The following is a 22935-nucleotide window of genomic DNA, read 5'->3' as shown; positions in this document are numbered from 1 at the left end:
GGTTACATTTGTTAAGGAAGGTAGGACATGCACCTGCCTTGGACCAATCGCATGCTGCCTTTGTTAAAAAGACGCACGCAAATGCCAATAGCAGTTCAGCACAAGCACGAGTGTGTGCAGAGCGTGTGCGAGCCTCTAGTGAGATTTTTATAGCCCTTACATAAAGTCTTGCAGAGCAGCGCATGCACGCTGCGCTAGGCTCGACCTAAAAAAGCCACAGCAAAGGAGGAAACATCTTCACAATTTTCTCCATGTTCATTAAAAACCCGGCAGGCCTCATTGAATGCCACATTGTGGAACATTCTGCATTTAGCTTGGACTCTGTATGTATTTTTCTACTGGTTTTGATACGGGTGATAGCTGTTCCATTTATTTGAGACATCCGGATGATTCCCTTTAAGTTACACCCAGGAACAGAGTAGCTCCTGATACCCAGGAATCTAGTTTTCTGCTCTCCTTAAGTCTACACCATCCCCCTTAAAGTTGCCCCTGTGGAAATAGTTTTCAGTGACTGACTCAACCCCCAGGTATTCATTTTCCTATAGGTCTCTCATTTACTTAATAGTTTGACTTTATACCTTCTTTTTTCACAGCTCTCTTGGTGCCGCAGGTTTCGTTCTTACACCTGCGAGAAGTCCTACTGCATACAATGTTTAACTATAGGACATGAATTCCTCAAAGTGGTGAGGCAATGCCACTTATAGTCATGCCACAGGTTATTCCGCCTTTCAATTCTACAGTGTGATAGGATGTCACAAAACAAGGTTGAGCAGCAATAAAACAAATCAAATGGCTTCACCAGTGCCAACTAGGAACTAAAACTTCAGGTTAAGGACTAACAGCCAGATTCATCAAGCAAAATGCGCTCGCAAAAGGGCCAGATTCTGAGAATCTGGCCCTTTGCGAGTGCAATTTTTGCATTTGGGATTCATCATCCCAAATGCAAAAATCGCTAATAAAGAATTCGCTAATATGCGAGGATTAGCATTTAAGGAATCTCTATTAGAGATTCCTTAAATGCTATTCATGAAAAATTTAAAAATTGCGAATTCGCAATTTAGGACCGCTATTTACCACGAAGTCAAACCTCGTGGTAAATAGCGAAAACTTAGAAAAATGCATTTTAATGCATTTTTCTAAGTTGCATGTTACACACAAACATGTCCTTTGGACATGTGTGTGCACAACATCAGCGTAAATTCACATTTCAGGGGTGCTACAGGGTGTCCTTTGGACACCCCTGCACCCTTGAAATCGCATCCTTATTTGCGATTAGCAAATTGCTAATCGCAAATAAGGAATAACTCCCCATTCATTCCTATGGGCCTGTAGGCCTATAGGAATGCATGGGGAGTTATTCCTTATTTGCGATTAGCAATTTGCTAATCGCAAATAAGGAACATGTAGGAATCGCAATATTTTTTGCAATTCCTACATGAATCCCGTTTTGCAAGTTCTTAATAGCGATTCCTTATGAATCGCTATTTAAGACTCCCAAAACGGGTCTTTGATGAATCTAGCAGTAAATGTGGTGTTTACTAGTGACATACCCAGATATATAGCAACTAGAAAGATGGTTCATAAATCAGATTGTGTAGCTGCAGAAAATGGTCCCCAACTCCAGCTTTTATTGGGGGGGGACTGGATGTAGGGAGCTCTTGCTAGTCTATTAGCTAGAAATTACACTGAATCCTTCATGATGGAACAAGAAACTATTTAAATAACTCAAGAGTATTTTGGTAGTCTTGGGCGCAGCCACCGTTTTGGAGGATAACCCAGCAGGCAGTCAGCAAAGTAAGGATAATAATGGAGCTTATATAGCTGCAGAAGGGACACAACCAGGAGTATTAGTTCTCCAATTATGCATGTTGCCATGCTTTGTTGGTAGTTCTGGTCTCTCTGGGTTAACCAGAGTAAGTGGAACTGAAGGGCGTGATAACATACATCTCACAATTCATCAAGCACAACCACCTGTTGAGCTGAACTTCTGCCAAAATGTGGGCTAAATTCACCATCTATAACTTCTGAGGAAAGAAAGTAGTCGATGATGTACAAACTCAGTATAGAACCCCTTTCCCTTTATTTTTTATTCTGACTGTTGTGGTTACAGTGGCCAAACCTATTTGTTTTAGAGAGGTACTGCTCTTGGTGGGAGGGGCTGTGGAACATTTCAAACAGCTCCTGAGAACCACCAAAAACAAAATAGACTCATTAATGATCCATGCCTAATGATGGTATGAAAAGAAAGTCGCTGCTGCAATAGGGAGAGATGTAGGAACCCTAAGGGATCAATAAACAAGTTACTTACCTTCGATAACGCATTATCTGGTAGAGACATAGTCTAACTGCAGATTCCTTAACTTTTTAATTCTCCCCAGGCATCAGAGTGGATCTGGAAATTTTTCAACAGTACCTCTGCGCGTTGTAGCACTCCGTGCTAAAGTCGACCCTGGGTCTGACGTCAGTGGAGTCCTATAAGTCACCTAAAGTGTGCAGACTTCAGTTTCTTCTGTGAAAAAGTCCGTGCCATAACGCAGAGTCACTACAGAAACTGGTTGTGGAAACAGTGTGCCAAAATAAAAATCTATGTATCTTTGAAACAATAATTAGAAAACAGAAATAAATGGTATGGCAATACCAAGTTAAGATCTACAAGGTAAGACCAAATGGTTCATGAATTGGCACAGCTACATGAAAGAACGCTCAGTGGTGTATAAAAACAGTGCTGACATTGGGTAATACCCTTATACCCAGATAAGGTCCAAATGAAAAGATCAAATGGTATGGTGAAGGCGAAGCACATAGCTACTTGAAACACTGACCACCGGTGTATAAACCTGGGTTGTAAATGGAAATACCTCTTACACTACAAATCGTTCACAGAGTGGGGAGGATGAGCAGGGAGTTAAGGAATCTGAAGCTAGACGATGTCTCTACCAGATAATGCGTTATCAAAGGTAAGTAACTTGTTCATATGATCGAGACCTCAAGCCACAGATTCCTTAACTTGTGCATTAAATACCATAGCTTGAAATTAACAATAGACCAGACATATGTAAGAACCACAGGAAATGTAAATAAAACAACCCTTCAGGCAGGAAAAAAACAGGCCCCTAGGGCAGCTGAATAATACTGTGTCAGAAGACAACAGTCAACAGTAGGATAGTAGTACATGACCCCTAAAGGGATAAATGAGCCTCTGGACTAGAAGGCAATAACGAATACCCTAAAACTACCATTACCTATACCAGTAAGAAAGTAGTCAAAATAACTTGTCCTAAGAAATCCAGAAAAAAGAAGTTCCGTAACTCATCCACATTAGAGCTTAGATGAATAAACGCATTCATCATAAATTCGGAAAGACCAATCCAAGAACAAAAACTGATGCAAATCATAGTCTTTACTTGGAGAAAACTTCAGGAAATAAAATTACCACTACAAGGGTCCCACACATAGAACCCGTAGAGACGGATAGACGACAATTATTCAAATAAGAATATGCCATAAAAAATTAAACAATGACCAAATCTATATAGCTCATACTGTGTGTGCATATGTAGATCGATCAATCAAGTGGCTTGTAAAGCGCAACTCGTCACCCGTAAGGGTCTCAAGGCGCGGGGTGGGGGAGGGCTGCAAATCTGTTGCAGGGCACAGTGGTTCAGTCGAAGAGCCAGGTCTTGAGGTCCTTTCTGAATTGGGGCAGTGACGGTGATTGCCTTAGGGGGAGACGCAGGGTGCTCCAGGCCATTGTTGCACAGTAGGAGAAGGATCTTCCCCTATCCGTAGTCTTGCGGATACGTGGGATCAATACTCTTAATACAGATATATATAGAAATACATATATACATACCAATATCTACAGGACCTGGTAGTCACAGATAAAACTACAGTGAAGAGAAAAGCAAGCTGCAACTCATAGTAAATTCTGCAAAAATATAATACATATCCTGTCTTATTGCACATGGCACGGTTCTATCTAAATATGCACAACACAGATACATTACAGCTATGTGTACGCCATGTACCCTGGTAACCTTAGCATTAAGATAATTCCAACTGCTCAAAAGTATCCTGAGAGGCTGTTGCTATCAGCCAAAAAGAAAACACAGGAGAATGAAACCTTTCTAACAGAAAACACTTACTACCACACTTGATCCAATATGTCAAAATGAAGTTCAACCCAACCCATGAATATCTCAAAAAGAGCTATCCTGTTGGAAAATTGGACCACAAGGAATATTGGACAGAACCAAAATTTGCCCGCAAAACTGACAAGGGCTTATAAATATATAAGTGTAACTACACCAGCATATCAAAGTATATGGAAAGGAAAACTCAAAATGTTCTTAAGAGAAGAGAAGAGCCATAAAGGTGAACATTCTCTTAAGAAATCCTCCCAGAAAATGATGCGCATGGCCGTAAAACAAAACCCTCTAGGGTCAAAATATTCTGACACTGCATTCCAGAAAACATTACTAGCAGTGATCGTGGAGCAACCATGTTATAAGAACAGAAGTAAGCCAAACAACCCTCATAAATGACAGTAAGCGTTAGTAATATAATCATTCAAAAGAATACAAAATAGAGCACTTGAACCTGCTATCTGTAACGCCTCCAAGAAAGATAAATACATATTATGGGACAAAACCCCAAGCACAGGCCATTAACCGCATGCGCGCTAGCGGTTTTCCCGCCGGCTGCTGCGATTTAAAAAAAACAGCGTTACGTGACGAGCTCAGCTCGTCATCAGCGTAGGGCTGGTTACGCCCATGACGAGCTGAGCTCGACATCAGCCCCGAAGGGGTTAACACACAACGTGGTAAAGCTGGCATAACCCCCTTATAGGGCATCATAACCTTTGCAAAAAATCACCTAATGCAAAAGCAGTCCATGCATCCCCCCTGAAATCAAAGCAAAGTGCACCCCGCCAAAACTAGCAAAAATGACTGCAATCAAATGAAGGGCCGTTCAAACAAGAATGTCCTAGTGGCAATCTTTGTCAAATCTGACCCAAAAATTGCACTGAAGTGGAAATTCAGCATAGGTGTAAAGAAAGGTCTCCCATAGGCATAAGCAAGATGTTCCTATAAGATATACTGAAAATAAAAAGTAATGCATACAAGCATACCGATCGCTTCCAAAGAAGCACGAGGCATAGGTAATCTTCCCAACCAGAAGAATCACAAACAAATAATCTCGAGCATGACGCCCATCATCAGAGGAAAAAAGAGAAGGAAAAACATAAGAAATAGGTATACCTGTACCACATAACCTGTCAAAGAGTGTATTGATACACTTATATCTGCTAACCCGCAGTCCATCCCGAAACAACTGTTCAAGATTAGATTGGAGGTCATCAGGAAGTGTTGGCAACATAGTCTGCAAGGAATCCCACAAAGCTTGAGAAAGATGGCCAAGAACCCAAGACGTGTTAGTGAACCTTAAAGCAGAACTAGTAGAGGAAAAAATATGTTTGCCACACAAATGGTCTCCTAAAATCTCTATCCAATGGAACCTTAGGTGAAGAATGCATATTTTATGAACTACCAAACTTTGAGGGGTAGGATGTTTTAGGAGGCAAGCTGGATCTCCCGGAGCAGGCAGCTGCCTGCGAGATATAGCCCCATCCACTGAGACCCCCGTATCAAGCTTAGCCCAAGGGCCCAACAGTATGTCGTACAGGGCCTCACTGTATGGGAGAATAGGCTCCTTGATAAAATACATCAATCAGGGGATCATTGGACTTCTCCACCGTAGGCTGAGATAATTCAATACTGTAGCCAATCTCAACATAGCTGCAAAAAACGGAACTCACCTCAGTAGCAAGATTAGGAGAGTAAAGTAACCCAGAGGGTGGTTAAGACTCCAGCCACTAGCCTCACCGAGTGAATATAGCCAATTCTTATCTATAAGAGGTGGAATAGTCTCCAAAATATGCTGTGACAGCCCTGACTCTTCTGTTTCACCCACTACAAGGCGAGAACCAGAAGAACAAGCATTTACAATGCAATGGTTTCGCCTTTGGAAAAGTTAGAGCTATTGGCATTGTAAATGACAAAATTTGTATTTATGTGTTGGTTTTGAAAACAGATAAATAAATGGCATTGTCATTTACATTGCCAATAGCCTCTGCAGTCACTAACAATGCAGCAGGCACACCTGACACGGACAGGCAAGCAATGGAAGAATCAATGGGACACAGCGTGCTCTCGCACAAACTTCCATTCCGTATGACGCATGACACCTTTTCCATGTCCCAAAGGATTTTGCTCGGATACCATTAGCACCACATTGGGAGGCATGCTCAGCCACGTCCGAACGATGTCCGAAACAAATAAGAGGGTGAGACTAGAAATGGACTGCCTGTGGAGAAACGGAGATAATGCTTGACAGGTAGCTGGCTCTAACGTTGGCGTGTGCAGAGGACGTAGTTGCATGTCAGGCCTTCCTGACATAGGAGTGGATCTTCAACAGCCTCACCAGCCAGCTAAGCAGATACTGTGATTGGTGTCAGGGATGTCTCAGTGTTACATAAACAGCCCCTCTCTGCCATCTCTCCGGGGGCACCGTGCGCGCTATTTGCGGCGCCTCCTGTGTCGGATCGGGTTACCCTGGCACAGACGGAGGCCTGCCCCCCGGGCACCCTGGCACAGCCCCCGCCGCTCTCTGGGTGGCATGCACACGGCGTGCAGAGGGCGGGGGGACTGAAGGCATGAGTACGGTGGGAGCTGCGACTAGACGCCGCTCAGGGAACCAGCTAGTTAAAGCTTGCTCGGGAGGCCACCCTGGCGCAGAACAGGATGCTGCGGGGGCGTGTGCACGTCGGTGTGCACACATCCGTCCGCCTGGAAGGGGGAGAGAGGCGCTAGACAAAGGAATCGGCCGCCTTAAAGATGTGCGTGGTGATCGGTGCCACCTGTGAGGTGGTGCCCGTGTGCGGCACACAGCGGAGGTAATGGGCCACGGGGTACAGGCGGTGGCGGGCGTCGCACAGGCCAGGAGCGCCCGTGTAGAGCCGGTGTGTGTACTCTGCAGACGTGCAGTAGAGTGCCTTCCGAGGTGCACAAGTGTGCATCTCAGATACCAATGCGTCGTGTGCAGCATGTGAGGGGAGGCGGGCTCTAATGGAGCGAGTGGGGTGCACACGCGGTGGGTGAGGCGGTGAAGGATTGTTATTATTTTTTGGTAAAGTGTGAGTAGTCCAGTGCCCTCGGCCGGGTGCGGCGTGGACTCACGTGCTGGCATTCCGGGGACGAATGATGGTGAAGTATTCTGCGCTGCGCTAGCGCAGAAGTGGTCTGGGTGCTTCTTTTTGCCGTCTTTCACACTCACTAACTGGAAATATTTCCGAGTTTATGCATTTTTTTTCTGACAACAGTAGCCCGAAACACAGAGGCAGTTACCCCCTCCCTGGTTTGTCCTGTTTCTCAGCTTTTTTGTCCGAAAATATATATATTTACTTGAAAAAATACTTCGATTGACCATATGTGCTCAAGACGCCCAAAAGAAGCGCACATACCGCCTCTGCGCTGGCGTCATATGTGGAATGACAGCAACGACAGTGCAATGTCTGTGCAGCGGCGCAGGTGAAGGGAGGTGTCCGTGCGCTTGAAGGGAGCACCCCCTAGGACCACCTCTCAGCCTTCTGTATCTGATGAAAGAGTCCGGAATCGGTGCAGGATATATTCAAGTTATTTATTCAGAACGCCCGTGAGTGGGCCCCAGCTGCACAGTCCTGGAGAGTGCCAGACATAAGAAAGCAGCAGGTTATTTACATCACAAGCGGCTGGGAACCCGACAGTCGTATGTGTACATAGATATTATGAATTACCAATAGTGGGGGGTGATTAACAGCTCCAAAATAGATGCGGACCGGAGTCACCACTCCATCTCGAGATAGTCTGGCCGCATGCCATGTGAAGCATAACATGAAGGCTAATCGGCCTGTGGTTACAGAATCGGGCAGTGAATCATATATGGGACGTCTGGTTTCTGCAAAGTAAACATGAACTTCAGCAATCCTCTCGCTTCAGCTGGCATGAGTTAATTATAGCCGGGAAGTAAGGATAAATCCATCCTCTCATTTGCCTCTGCACTCTGACCTACTAGCAATGTACCATGGGAAAGATAACATATGCTCTTTGCACTCAGACAAATGTAAATGTGTCCACAGTTCTTTTTCGTGTATGGGAACATTCCTGTCTGCTCGGGCAGGAAAGTAAGAGTTTAACGCTCTCCTGGGAAAGGAGGCTATATGTGGAACACAAGCTATTATTCTCACAGGGTGGGATGGCAGATTAGGTTGATACACAATGGAGACACTTACGTCCATATGAAATTGCAGTTTCACACGCTTCAGCAGGACATCCACAGAAGTGTGCTGTTCGTTGTGTGACGGAACAGCAAAGAGCCGTGTGCAGCGTGGGAAGAAGGTACAGGGGCGTGTGCGACCGAGTCCTGGAAAGAGAGGGCAACTAGGTAGTAGCAATGAGATACGGTAACTGTTCTTTGCAGAGTGCCCAGATAAACACGTCCTTGGCAGTGTGCGGAGATGTAGACAGGTGTCTTGTGCAGTGATGCAAAATGCAGCTCGTTGTGTGCAGTACACAAAGAGGCACAGGAGTGTGCCGTGCACGGTGCGCAGTACCATGGACTCGTGCCGTGCAGTGTGGTCGAAGTGGGCGGAATGCGTGCAGAGCAACAGAGCATTGACCGGCAGAGGAACTGCTAACAGGGAGGAGCAGGACAGCAACGGAAGAGCATGTTAAAAATAAAAAAGAAGTCAGGTCCCGGGCCGGCAGCCAATCACAGCGCGGCCCGGGAAATGACGTCACGGGGTGTCCCGGGCCGGCAGCCAATCACAGCGCGGCCCGGGACACAGGGCAACAAGGGGGCGGGACTTAAAAAAATAGTCAGAAACGCCCACGATTTGCGTTCTGACCGGGAAAGAGTGATGGACAACCGTGTCTTCCAATGGCTAGCCTCCATTTATGGAGCTAGCCAATGGAAGAAGGGGCGGTTTCAAGTCCCCACTATTGAGATTACATTAGATTTCGCCCTGGGCGGAGCAACTGCTACGCAGTTGCAACGCCAGGGCGAAACCTAAAAACCATTAGAGGAAAGGGGAAAAACATTTTCCTCAGTTTGCTCTACCGACTCCACACCCTATGCTCAGAAAGCAACGCCTTGGCTTTGAGAGGAAAAGGGGAAATAACTTTGATCAGCACCACAGACATCACTGCAAGGATCAATGGCAAAGGTGGAGACCCCCAAAGGCTTGTGCACCGGTGCCGACCAGCACCAACCCAACGACCCCAACAGCCCAATTTGCACCGAGGTCAAACTCACCAGTGAGGCTCCTGTCACCTCCATGGGGCCCGACGACACTTCAGAGAATGGTGGGGGGCCCAAGATAAGATGGAGAGAACTGTGGTACTCTATCATTTGGCTCATCAACGCCCCTGCTCCAGGGAGGCGCAGTACAAAGTTGTATATGGCCTGCTTAACCGGCAAGTGGGATGAGCCATGGGAGACAGTTTCCATGCGACAAAGTTGGGGGGTGCCACAACTTCAAACACCTGCGCTTACCTCGTTGATAGAGAGCAATGTCCCCATGACCAGCTCACACTCCTGGCACGGCCCGAGAACAACCCTCCAAAGGAGAAAAAAGAGACAGAGGCCAATGTGAAGTCTCTGTAGACCACGACATCCGCACCGCTAGAAGTTTCATACGGCGTTCCTTGAGCGCCTTCTGCTTCAGCTTCAGGCAAGTCATAGTCTTTGGAGTCGTGGTTTTCCCCTAAACACCACATACAAACAGAGTGTGTGTCTATAACCGACATTTGTCGAGTACAAGACCCCCCAAGGCTTTAAGCATGAAAACATAAGAAAAGCACACTGTTTCCAATCAACAAAGGAGGCCTGAAAACGACCTGAGGAACCGCTTCTCCAGATCTGCGTTACAGCGTGGAAAAAAAGAAATGGACATCCGTGTGCCGGAGGAGACTTATAGGACTCCACTGATATCACAACCGGAGTCAACGTCATCATGGAGTCATACAACGCCATCCCCCAGTGTGCAGAAGTGCGGCTGAAAAAGTTTTGGATCCAGTCGGAAGCCTGGGGAGAACTCAAAACTTAAGGAACCTGCGGCTAGATTTCTCTATCAGATATGGGACGTTGTTAGGAATTCTTGGCTTCAGTTGATACTAGTGACAGACTTCGCTTTTCCTCAGTGTTTGCTTTTGGATTGCGAGTTTGAGGACGAGAAAGAGGAGGTACTAAATCGAGCCTTGAAGAATTAAAGACCAACAGAAGAACAATTGTTACTTACCTGTAAACAGGTGGTTCTCCAGTATTGGTGTCTTTCATAGATTCACATGCTTGAATATTCCCCGTCGTCGAAGTGGGAGTCCCACGGTAAATAAAATAGCAATAATGCTAAATATATATAAATATATATAACCATAATACAAGAAAAAGAAAGGAAATACAACTGAAATCCTCTAAAAACGATTCCTACATAGGAATGCAAGGCAAAGAGAAAAAAACTATTTGTAACACATTAGTGTCATTATGTTAGTCCAAACTGCAGCCAATCAGGCGCCAGCACCCTCTAGAACCTTCTCCTCAGAAGCTCAAGCCCTCAGATTTTCGTAGCACAAAGTAACCAAGAGTGTATGAGAAGAAGAGAGCCTCTGAGGGGAGGAGGGTGGGTCGCATGTGAATCTATGAAAGACACCAATACTGGAGAACCACCTGTTTACAGGTAAGTAACAATTGTTCTTCTCCAGTATTAGGGGTGTCTTTCATAGATTCACATGCTTGAATAGAATAGAAAGCAGTAACCTCCTATAACTGAGATTGCTAGGCATATGAAGGAGAAATCAAGACAGTACTAATAATAATAATACAGTCATATAACACATCATAGCAATTACAGGAAACACTAAGGAGGAGGGAACAGAGGCTCACCTTACTGAAAAAGATGGTGAAGCACTGCCTGTCCCACTGCGATATCCGCTTCATTGATGGCATCCAAACAGTAATGTTTGGTGAAGGTGTGCCTGCTGGACTATGTCGCTGCACGGCAGATCTTATGAAGTGGCACACCAGCAAACAAGGCGGTGGATGAAGACATCGCCCTCGTAGAATGAGCCCTCACTGAAGACTGCAATGGTTTGCCCGCTTGTTGGTGGCAGAAGGCAATGGCTGAGGAAAGCCACCGGGCAATAGTCGGCTTGGAAACTGGATGTCCCCTGCGCAGTCGTCCGTAGGCAATGAACAGTTGGTCGGACTTGCGGAAGGGGGCAGTTCTGGCAATGTAAAATTTAAGACATCGTTTGATGTCCAGAGAATGTAAGCGCTGCTCCGCCGGAGATTTTGGATCCGGAAAGAAAGTCTTGAGGAACACAGGCTCATTCAAATGAAAATCCGTAGGTACTTTAGGTAGGAAAGAGGGGTTGGTACGAAGTGCCACTCCGTTAGGTTTGAACTGTAGATAAGGCGGTTTGACAGTAAAAGCGTGAAGGTCACTCACGCGACGAGATGAGGTCAAAGCCAGAAAAAGTGCAACCTTCCAGGTGATGAATTTAATATCCGCCCTATGGATAGGCTCAAATGGCGACTTCATAAGTTGAGATAGTACCACATTGAGGTGCCAAGCTGGAGGAGGGCGACGCACAGGTGGAAACTTGCGGAAGAGCCCTTTGAAGAATTGGCGTATAATCTGTGATGAAAAGAGGGATGAAGAGCCATCATGGCGGAAACGAGATATTGCAGCTAAGAAAACTCTCAGTGTAGCATGAGAGAGTCCTGACTGAGCGAGGCTCAAAAAGAATGGAAAGAGCTGCTCAGGAGTGGAATGGATGGGATGGATATTGGCTGTAGCGCACCAATGACAGAACCGCTTCCACTTAAGTTTGTAAGTCTTGATGGTAGACGGAGCTCTGGCATGAGCTAGGATGTCTCTGCACTCCTGGGATATGTTCAAGCCAGCCAATTCAAGGTGCTCAGGTTCCATGCCCACAACTGCAGCGTTGAGGGATCCGGATGACACACTAAGCCCCTGTCCATAGTTAGAAGGTCTGGACGAGGACGTAGAGGAATGGGCTCGCACTGGGACATTAGAAGCAGTTCCGAAAACCATGCCTGTCTGGGCCAACGAGGTGCGATCAACAGGATGTGGCAGGGCTGCCTCCGCATCTTCCACAGTACCCGCGGTATTAATGGGAGCGGCGGAAAAGCGTAAGCGAATAGATCGCACCAGTTGATCAAAAGGGCATTCCCGCAGGACTCTGGGTGGGGATGCCAACTTGCATAAGACGGGCATTTCCGATTCTCCGGTGTTGCAAAGAGATCCAGATCTGGGTGACCCCATTGGCGGAACACACGATCCAGAGTCGGTTGGTGCAGTTCCCATTCGTGTGTTGAGGAAGTGGACCTGCTCAAAGAGTCCGTCAGGAGGTTGGACACGCCCGGAAGGTGGACAGCTGTCAAGGTGATGTGAGGCGAAGATAGACTGGGCCAAGCGGGACAGAGGTGGAGACCTGGTCCCTCCCTGCTTGTTCACGTAGTGCATACTGGTGGTGTTGTCTGTTTGGATTAGCACTGACTCCCCGTGAACAACTGGGAGGAAGGACTTGAGCGCTAGAAAGATCGCCATCAATTCTAGCCTGTTGATATGCCACGTGCGCTGCGTCGGCGACCACTTGCCCTTGATGGAGAGACCCTGTAGATGAGCGCCCCACCCCTCTAAGGAGGCGTCCGTCGTCAGCGTAAGGTCTGGAGCATGATCGAGGAAGGACACACCCATTTCCAGATTTGTGGGCTGCGCCCACCAAAACAGGCTAATTTTCATGCGGGCTGTGACGGCAACTAGGTCGTTGAAGGATCCGGAGACCTGACGCCATTGTAAGTCCAGTTCTTCCTGAATAGGACGGGTGCGCAGCCTGCAATTTGGGATCAGTGCGACACAAGATGACGCCATTCCCAAGAATGATTTTAACGTCCGAACAGAAACGGACTGTTTTCGTCGAATGAGTGAGACCAGACGTAGGATCTTGAGACCCCGCTCTTCTGAGACAAACGCTTTTGAAAGCTGCGCGTCTAGGATCGCTCCCAGGAATGATCTGGTCTGCAGAGGTGCAAACTGTGACTTCTCGATGTTGATGGTCAACCCCAGAGAGCGAAACACTTGCTGGCAAAGGTGCGTGTCCCGACCCAGCTGATGGTGGCATTGAGACTTGAGAAGGCAATCGTCTAAATAGGGAAAGATCTGAACTCCTTGTAGACGCAGGTGAGCCACCACCGGGGCCAGTACCTTCGTGAACACACGAGGAGCTGAACGCAGTCCGAAGGGTAGAACTTTGAACTGAAAATGCATTGGTCCCACTTTGAAACGCAGGTACTGGCGATGTTGTTCGATTATCGGAACATGAAAGTATGCGTCTTGAAGATCTATGGTGGTCATAAAATCCTCGCTGGATAGAAGACGCAGGACTTCCAGTAGCATCAGCATACGGAATGTTTGAGATTTCAGGAACTGGTTGAGAGCCCTCAAATCCAGAATGGGTCGCCAATCTCCGTTCTTCTTGAGTATGAGGAAGAATCGAGAGTAAAAACCCTTCCCTCTTTGATGTTTCGGGACCACTTCACTGCACCCTTTAACACAAGAAGACGGACCTGATGGTGAAGCTCCTCGAGATGTGGAGGAGGTGGGCCACGAGGAGGAGTGCAAGGAGGAATCTCTGTAAACTCCAGGGTATGACCCCGTTTGACAATGTCCAAAACCCAGCGGTCCGAGGTGATCGAGGACCATTGGGAATAGAACAGAGAGATTCGTCCTCCAACACTGTGAGAGTGGCAAAAGTCATTGGTGTTTCTGATTGGGGCCACGATAGGATGACTTTCCTCGATATGATTTGGAGGGTTGTTGACGAGACTGCTGATTGGGCGTGTAACGTTGGCCGCTCTGATTGTAGGAGCGGTATTGTTGCCCACCTCGAAAGTTGGAAGAAGTGCCGCGTCCGCGCGCACCTCGAAAGGACGGCTTCCGAAATTGAGTGCCCAAGGACTTCGCCGTATCGGTGTCCTTCTTGATGGACTCAAGGGCATCATCGATATGGGATCCAAATAACGATTCCCCATCATATGGCATATCCAGTATCCTGGCTTGGACTTCTTGCCGGAAGGAGGTGGACTTCAGCCAGCCTTGTCGTCGGAGTGCAGCCGCACTTGCCAGGAGGCGGAAACCTGTGTTAGCAATATCGACTGCACAGTCGATGATTTCTTCCGATGCCCTTTGACCATCGCGGAGAATCTGTTGTGCGTCCGCTTTGGAAGCATCAGGGATGAGTGCCATGTAATCTGCAATGTCTGACCACATCTGCCGGTCGTAACGTCCCAAGATGGCTAAGGCATTGGCGGCCCAGACAGATGTTGAAGCCATCGTTGAGAACTTGCGGCCAATAGCATCTAAGCGTCGACCCTCTCTATCCAGAGGGGCTGTGATTTGGGACGCTGGATTACGTGCTCTACGTTGTGCGGCCTGAGTCACAACAGAGTCCGGTTTGGGATGAGAAATCAGGCAAGCTGGAGAACCAGTTGGGGCCTTGTACTTCTTCTCAAGGCGCGGAATATGAGCAGGTAAGGAGTTTGGAGTATTTTGGCTTTAATATATCATGTTTGAATACATTTAACGATCCATATAGAAATACCAGATTAAGAGATAGCTTTTCCTTTATGAGGGAGAAGCAAATGCAATAAAAAGTTGTTTTGTGAAAATCTTTTATTCTATCAATATAATACAATAATGCTCTTTTTACATCTAATGTATTTTTTTGCTACATAATCAGGTTGAAGGAAGAAAACAGGTACCTCAACTGATTGGTTAGTATGAAAAGCAGAGACTACCTTTGGATGGAACTTTGGGCTAGTGCGAAGAACCACTCTGTCTTTATGGAGTTGGAAGAACGGTTCTTCCAAGGTTAGTGCCTGAAGATCACTGACACGTCTTAGTGAAGTGATAGCAATCAAACAAGCAACTTTCAAGAAAGGAATTGCAGTGGGTAATTCTGTAATGGTTCAAAAGGTAGACCCATTAATCTTGTTAGAACAATATTAAGTTTCCATGCTTGTGCAGGTGGAACTTTAGGTGGTATCCCTCTCAAGGCCTTCCAAAAAGGCTAGAAAATCACTGTGTGACCATATGGTAGTGCTCTTATAGTATGTATATGTCTAAAGGCCTGAGATTTAAAACTGGCTGTAGAGAACAGTCCTTTTTGGGGATCAGGAAGCAAAGTGAGTAAACCCCTGATCCTTAGTGTTGTTTGGGAACTGGTCCTAAAGCTCCTTTTGATAAAGGAACTTTTACTTCTTGTTTGAGTAGTTGTTGGTGCTCTACAGAGAGTTTGTGAATGTGAGGTGGAATACTGGGAGGATTACTAGTGCGCTACAGGCAATAAACATGTTGGATAATGTCCAAAACCCATCTGTCTGATGTTATTGATTGCCAAATGGTAAGAAACTGGTGCAGTCTTCCCCCGACAGGTGTATGATGGTCGAGGGGAAATTATATTAAGTCACTGTTTGTTGAGAGATGGAGAGATACATGTTGGTGTACCTCTACCTTTTCCTTTAAAAATGTTTCCTCTACAACCACCCTTGTAGAATCCTCTAGAAGGGGAAGATTGAGTTTGATGTTTGAACGAAGATGCAGTGGCATCTGTGGAGGTACTTTTTGATCCTCATCTATAAAATGAACAGCGAAAGGAGCCTCTGTTAGAGGGTGACTGACTTGCTTTCATGGATTTTGCCCCTTCAGTGTCTATGTTCATCTTTTCAAGTGCTTCATCCACTCGAGGGCCAAAACAGTTCCTTGTCAAAGGAAGCATTCAGTATTGTTTTTTGTACCGCTGGTTTAAACCCAGATTCGCAGCCATGCACGTCTACTGAGGAGAAAACTGGTGTTAACTCCTCTGGCTGCAGTATCAGCAGCGTCTTCCGCACACCTAATTGATGAGTTGGAAATTAATTTTCCCTCCTGCACTAGTTCCAGACCTTTTTTCCTATGCTCCTCTGGGAGGCATTGGAGTAACCCTTCCATTTCATCCCAGTGGGCCCTGTCATACCTAGCCAAAATACCTTGTGTATTGGTTATGCAACAAAGACTGGCTGATTGTACAACCACTCTTTTACCTGAGACATCTATTCATTTAGACTCTTTGTTTGGAGGCGGTGACTCGCCTGAGGTCTGGGAATTTGATCTTTTACGAGCATTGGACACAAACAGAGTCTAATGGAAGTTGGCCCCTAATAAAATTGGGTCAGATGGTGGGAGTTTGCATGTATTTTTTATCAACCCTGGGTGTTATGATACGTGTGCGTACAGGGTCTTTAAAAATGTCTTCTGCGTGGTGCATCACGCCTTTTAACAATGGTAAAGACTGCCATCTAATGCGTGGTTCCCAATTTTTCAAATAAAAAGTCTATGTAGATTTACTCCATGGTATGAGGCTGCCAGGGCAATTAACTCCGGATATGAGGTGTTCTTATCAGGAGGTGACGGTTTTGCAGGGTATAGATCTGGATCTTTGTCTGTGGGAGGATATATACTATAATCAACCCACGGATCTGGTGGTGGTTGGCCAAAAGTGTTGTCTCCAGCCCCGGCATCAGGATCTGTATGAGGAGAGCACAGTGGTGTAATATCTAGACGGTCTGAAATTGGTACTAAGAGTACTGGTGAAAATGGTGGCGGGGAATAACGAATGGGGTGGAGAGGGCTAGTAGCCATGTCCTTTTTTCCTTTTTAAAGGAGTTTTTATATCCTAAGTCTTGTGAGCTAGGAATCTTCCTATTGGAGGATAATGGCATCACAGTTTTTTATATATGTCCAGTGTCAGAATTAATATAAATGTTCTTTTGTTTTGGGACCGACTTTTCTTGCAAAGTTTTCAGAATTGGTTCCAGAGGCTTTTGAGGAGCATCTTTTTTTCAGTGCTGAAATTTTCTTTACTGAGCCGGATTTTTCTTTATTATCCATTGGAACTTAAGTTTAAGGGGTCGAAGGAATGGTGTCTCAACTTGGGCCGGAAAGCTTGACTTGTACAATCAGTGCCTAGCCGGAGGATGGGGCGTTCGAAACAGAGTCTCGGTGCCTACCATGTCCGGATGGCAGTGGTGGCCCGGAAGACTTGTTTGGTGGAAGCATGTTTTGTGGGCAAAGGGGTTTTAGTACACACGGCACTTTGACTGGCTGGGACATCCTGGGACTCCAGTTTGGAATAGAAGTCCAGGACAGAGAATTCCTCTTCCACTCCGGACGCTTCGATTTCTTCCAGCTCAATACCTTCTCTAAAGATATTGGGGGGTGTCTTCGATATTCTGTCGCTGAATGTCTCTGTGGAGCCAGATGGTCCTGCGGGTCTTTAGCAAAAGTCATCACAGTCTTCTTTCCTTGTGCTCAGGAAACCGGCACAGGTTGCAGACCTTGTGGAGGTCAGTGCGTGAATATTTAGAGCGGCAACGAGGTCAAAATTGGAACGTGTCCGTTCCATCTGCAGATTACTCAATGATGTTTTCCTTGAGTGAAAGTTAATGGAAACAGGCTAGGCCCGAAGGCCACGGTTGGAGTTTTCCTGATCCAACTAGGAAGTTTTCTGACACAGAGAGGATGGGAAACGAGTTTGAAACAATACCCATGAGGGTACTGTGGTTTGCGCATCAAAGGGATCCCGAAGAACAGTCACGAACCGGAGCACCACAAACCACATCGGAACCCGATGGTGGAAATAAAACAATCTAACAATGGAGTTGATGCCCATGTGCACTATCACCGAAAGGAGGAGTCACCATACCTCGTGACCGGATAAGACTTCTTTGAAGAAAAACAACTTGCAAACATCCGGACCCAGCACTTGATGGTAGGAGTATGCAAAGCACGTGTATCTACAGCACACATGCTTTGAGCACAATGCTTTATACTTTCTTGATGTACATCTTGTTGCCTGATACGATGTGATGATGCAACGCATATCACATTATGCAAAAGCGATGACCATCTAGATAATACAGAAACCAATGTTTTCTAAACTTTTAAAATGGCTTGTTGTCGCTACTGGCTCTGCCAATACTGGAGGAACAAAGTCAAAAGCAGTTACCATTAAGGTGCAAGAGAAGGGTGGCTAGAGAGAAAACTTACCAAGACAACAGACAAGGAGAGGCTCTTGAGTGACAGGAACAAAGACAGGGGAGGGGCAGCAGTGAAAATAAATATTCGGAAGACCAGAGAAAATCTCAAGCAAGAGGAAGAAAAAAAAGTGGACACAAGGTGATCTGAAGCGATCAGAAGAAAAGAAGAAAAAAAAAAAAAGAGAAAAAGGTTACAAAAAAATAAGGACAACAGCCATGTGTTTCCATGGAGTACTAAAAGACAAACAATATGTAAAAGCATACAGAGGAAAAAGTCCCCCGACGTCAGCTATGTAAGGTAGTAACACATTTAGTCAAAAAGCATGCAGAGAGTGTAATGCTTCACGGGCAAACAAACCCATAATATGATGGAAAACAGAGAATCGAAAGCAGAACCTGTAGTACATGTGAAAGTACGGGTTACAATAGTACCTGCAAGAGAGAATAAAAACTAGCTTGTAAAACCACAAAAAGGATGGGTTGGGGGAAAGAAATTGTGATAAGGATACAAATTGAAAGAAAAGCAGATCTTCATTTTCGCATATTTTTTTCCACCAGCATCCACAAGTTTAGAGTGACCAGATTGTCAGAATGAAAAACGAGCTTGGTCACAGACAAGAACTAAGACTAAATGTTGGCACCTGCCATTGTCGCTGAAGGACTACACTGAAAAAACTCAAAGTTTTGTTTTATACATATTGCCCCCTAAAATGGGAGAGACTGTTTCTCCAGGGTGTGCAGTGAATATTTAACTTACCCAAACTCCATTGGTGGTGGTGGCAAAGCATCATCTGGAAGAGCCGGAGACCCCGGTGAAGCCATGTCGTACTGCGGAGGTGGAGGATAGTGGTTTATATCCATACTGTCCCCGGAGCTCACTGAGCCGTTTTGGTAAACCAAGCCTGAAGAGCTGCAAATACAAAAAACATGCGCCATCAAACATGCACTGGGCAGACACAGGTCCGAAGGGCTCTGCATACACATCTGTAAGTCAGTCAGTCTAAACCTCACAATGCAATGGGACACTCCACTTTAAATTAGTAGAATTTGAACTTTTTGAATAGCAAACACATCCAGCCTTCCAACACGCCGATGGCTTCCAGTAGTTTATTTCCTACAAAGTTTTAGAAATGCAGGCACAGAGCAGGAGCAGAAGGAGGGCTGTTGAAAATATGAGTTCTGTGCAAGACGTGCCTGTGCCTTCCCCACCTTCAGTATAGGCATAAATCTAATGAAACTGTGAAACTGGTCAAACATCTTGGAAGGCTAGGATATACATCTATGCAGGACAGCCTTAGGGGAGAACATAAACAGAAGCGAATGAGATCACAGAGAGCGCATAAAGAACGCATGAAGATCTAATGCCCAGGAAAAGGGAAGAAGGGATGTGAAAGCATTACTATCCATATTGAGAAGTGTGAAGGAGGACAGGTGGTCAGCCAAAGAGATACATGGCTTCTTTTCTAAATAAACACTTCGACAAAGACTTGTCAATTCACTTAAGAGGGCTAAAAGATGGTAGAGCAAACAAAAGATTAGGACAGCGTGGCTGATGTAAAAAGCAGTTGAATCAAGCTTTTGCCAATACAGGCTCTAGAATTCCAACCAGAGACAGGAAAGGAGAGCGATTTAGTACATCCTACACTTATTTTTTATTTTATTTTGAAAGTTTTATAGAGCACAAACCAGATCCTTGCGGATATCAGAGCCCTTTACAAGCAGTGATGAAAAATTATACAGCAAAATAGAAACAAGTCGACAAAGTATACAAGACATAATGTGAAAAATAAGTCAAACAAAGGAGGTAGATCAAATATGAGTAACAAGTTTTGCAAAGTAAAACAAAGAAAAGGGTGCGGAACGAGAAAGCCACTGTGCAACGTAGGTTGTCTGTTTGTACCCGTGTTCTAAAAGAACTACCAGTATAGGTACTAGAGAGGTCGTGGTTTCCTTAGGTAATGATCATGTGAATTTTTCCAACAGAATCGCCTTTACTTCCTTTTTGAAAAATGCAGTAGATGTGATAAGTCTGGTTTCCGGGGGTAGTGCGTTCCAGATCCTAGCAGCCATCCTTGAAAAGGAACGTTTACACGTTTTCGACTTATTGAATCTGTGCGGCTGCAGTCATCCCTTCAAAATGCTTTCAGTGTGGTTTGTTGGGCACAGCTATGTTTTTTGGTGCAAACTGTATGCTGAACGCAGAGGTATTGACAAAGACCTAGCTTTGCAAAATGTAGACATTAAATGGATTGGACAGAGAGGATTAAAGTGCCATCATTTGATGCCTTTGGTTAAAAACATTTTGCATCTCCAACCCCCTGACCTCATGGTTGTGCACTGTGGTGGCAATGACCTAGGCACATTGACTGGGGTAGGTATGGAAATGCTAATGAAGGACAGCTTTGCAGAATTGATGTTGTTTTTCCCCAAAACTGTCTTTGTATACACTAACATATGCCAAAGACAAAAATGGAACTGGTCCAATCAATTTTGTCCTCAGATTGAGAAAGCTAGAAAAAATGTCCAGAGTTAAAATAGCCATCCTCTCCAAACCACCTTTCCTTGAAAGCCCACCCACATGACTCATCAAAAACAGGACGGAAACCACTATAACAAAAGAATTGTAAAGCCAAATATCATTACCTTTTCAAATATAGGTATATACAAATGAAATCAGTCACAACTGATAAAACTGTGCCTGTTAAAACTAAAGAGGTGCAGACAGCCTAGGGGGGAAGAGAGAGTGCCAGCACCCTGTGGACATTACAGATTCCTGAGTGCAGTGCCCCAGTGTGAGAGGAAGGGCCCACCAGAGTGCAGTGTCGGTGGATGCAAGGGACTGAAGTCAAACATGAGCCCTGTTACAGGTGGAGTTCGAGAGAGTCAACAGCCACAAGGAGAAGAGAGCAAAGAACGAGAAATCATTAAAATCACATGGAGGGACATCCAAGTACTTGAGTTGTGGGGATCTACTACAGAGGATTAGTGCTGAACGAAACTCAAACAGATATTACAATTTATCAATATTTAGTTCTCTATTGTCTATTTCCATATTCCTTGTACTAGTTTTGATAAGGGGTGTGGCATTGTCCCACCACACCCCCCTTTGTTGAGGTTTGGATTAACACGGTTTCACCCATGAGGTGTTTCTCGAAGGCCTTTAGAGCTAGAAGTAATGTCTTGAATTGCAACACATTTATGTGTTGTACCACTTCTATGGGGCTCCCTACACCCGTGATGTTTTGGTTTAGCTTGGGAGCTACCCATCCTGTGGGGAATGCGCCTGATGCAATGGCCCCTGAGGGAGTTGGGGGTTTGAAGGCTTTCCACTACTGCATTTCCTTCTTAACTTTGTAACAGCCTCTTCATCGTCCAACCTCCTGGCTGCCTGTGACCATTGTTGTTGCAGCCATTCTTGTAGTGGTTTAATGTCCAGTCTTGCATGTGGTATTAGGGGAATACATTAGGCCATCATGAGCATCATTTTCACCACTGTCAGACTTTGCTCCTTCTGGTAGAGGTCACCTTGGCCTACCATTGCTTTGACCCTCTTCTCCACTGGAAAGGCATTTGTCTGAATGTAGAATTTGGCCCAGAATAATAGTTTCCCTATCAAGTAGCGCTGATGATTTTTCATAGTTGATATAAAACTCCAAGTAATGTCTTTATGACACTGTTGATATTTTTCCTGCATTGGTTGAACATGCTTCCCTTATACGCCAGTCGGCCAGGCATGGGTACTCGTTTATTCCCCTTTGACTGAGGTGTGCTGCCACTAAGGGTAGACATTTTGTAAATACTTGTGGTGCCGATTTAATTCCAAATGGTTATATTGTGACTTGATAAGTTGTCTTGTCTACCACCAACCTGAGGAACTTTTTGTTTAATCTATTTGTCGGTATGTGAATGTATGTCTCCTTAACATCCATACTTGCCATGTACCTTCTCTTTCCTATAAGTGGAATGACTTCCTGTGGGGTTGTCAAGTTGAATTTCTGTCTTGAATGACCTGTTGAGCGTCTTTACATCTACTATTGGTCTTAATGTGTTCTCCAGGTTCGGCACCAGAGATTAAGTGGAGCTGGCACACATTTTGTAGCCCCATTTCTTAACAGCTCTTCTACATCCTGTCATAAGTGAGTTAATTCTTCCCTTTTGATTCTCTTTTGTTTTTATGTAATTGTGGGAGATGTTCTGTCAGTTTCATGCAATAGCCATGTCTTATGATATTTAGTATTCCTTTGTTGGAGGTGAGCTTTCTCGATTCCACTTGAAACCCTTCCACCCTTACTCCCACTTGTGAATTGTTTAGGAGAGTCCTCCTTACTAGTCACATTGTTATGAGAGTTCCCTCCCTCCAACCCATCTGGCATATTGCCATTGCCATGGTGCTGTGACAGTGCTTTGTTGTTTGAAGGCTGTATGTCTGGTATTTAGCTGCATGCCATCCCCTTGTGGATGCTATTTCCTTGTGCCATAGCCTCTCGAGATGGTCCTTTGTATAAAGCAACACTCCCATGGCCCTTTGTATAAAGCAACACTCCCATGGCCCTGGAAGTTGTTATCTTTAATCATGCGCTGTAGCATTTTGGCAACTGTCTCCCCAAAGAAGCGGTCTCCTGTGAAGGGCATGTTTATTGTTGCGGATTGTGCCTCATTTTTATTCTTAAAACTGTAAGCCAGGTGTATCTGCATAGGGTAGTAGCAGTACATGGTGCCTTCGGACTGTGTCTTCTGCTT

At 45.4% G+C, this 22935-nt stretch overlaps 1 protein-coding gene across 3 annotated transcripts in view; it reads right to left on the bottom strand.

Moving 5' to 3' along the window:
* WASF2 (WASP family member 2) overlaps positions 1-22935 on the bottom strand; it is a 400400-nt gene that overhangs the window by 26880 nt on the left and 350585 nt on the right. For all 3 annotated transcript variants that reach the window (XM_078681932.1, XM_078681934.1, XM_078681935.1), the window contains one exon: positions 18953-19105. In XM_078681932.1, the coding sequence (XP_078538058.1) occupies positions 18953-19105 (153 nt within the window). The remainder of the gene's footprint in view (positions 1-18952; positions 19106-22935) is intronic.

This window comes from Lissotriton helveticus, chromosome 3_1, assembly GCF_964261635.1.
Source record: "Lissotriton helveticus chromosome 3_1, aLisHel1.1, whole genome shotgun sequence".
Taxonomy (NCBI): domain Eukaryota; kingdom Metazoa; phylum Chordata; class Amphibia; order Caudata; family Salamandridae; genus Lissotriton; species Lissotriton helveticus.
The sequence above is the reverse complement of the archived record's forward strand: the minus strand, read 5'-3'. Positions and strand labels throughout refer to the sequence as shown.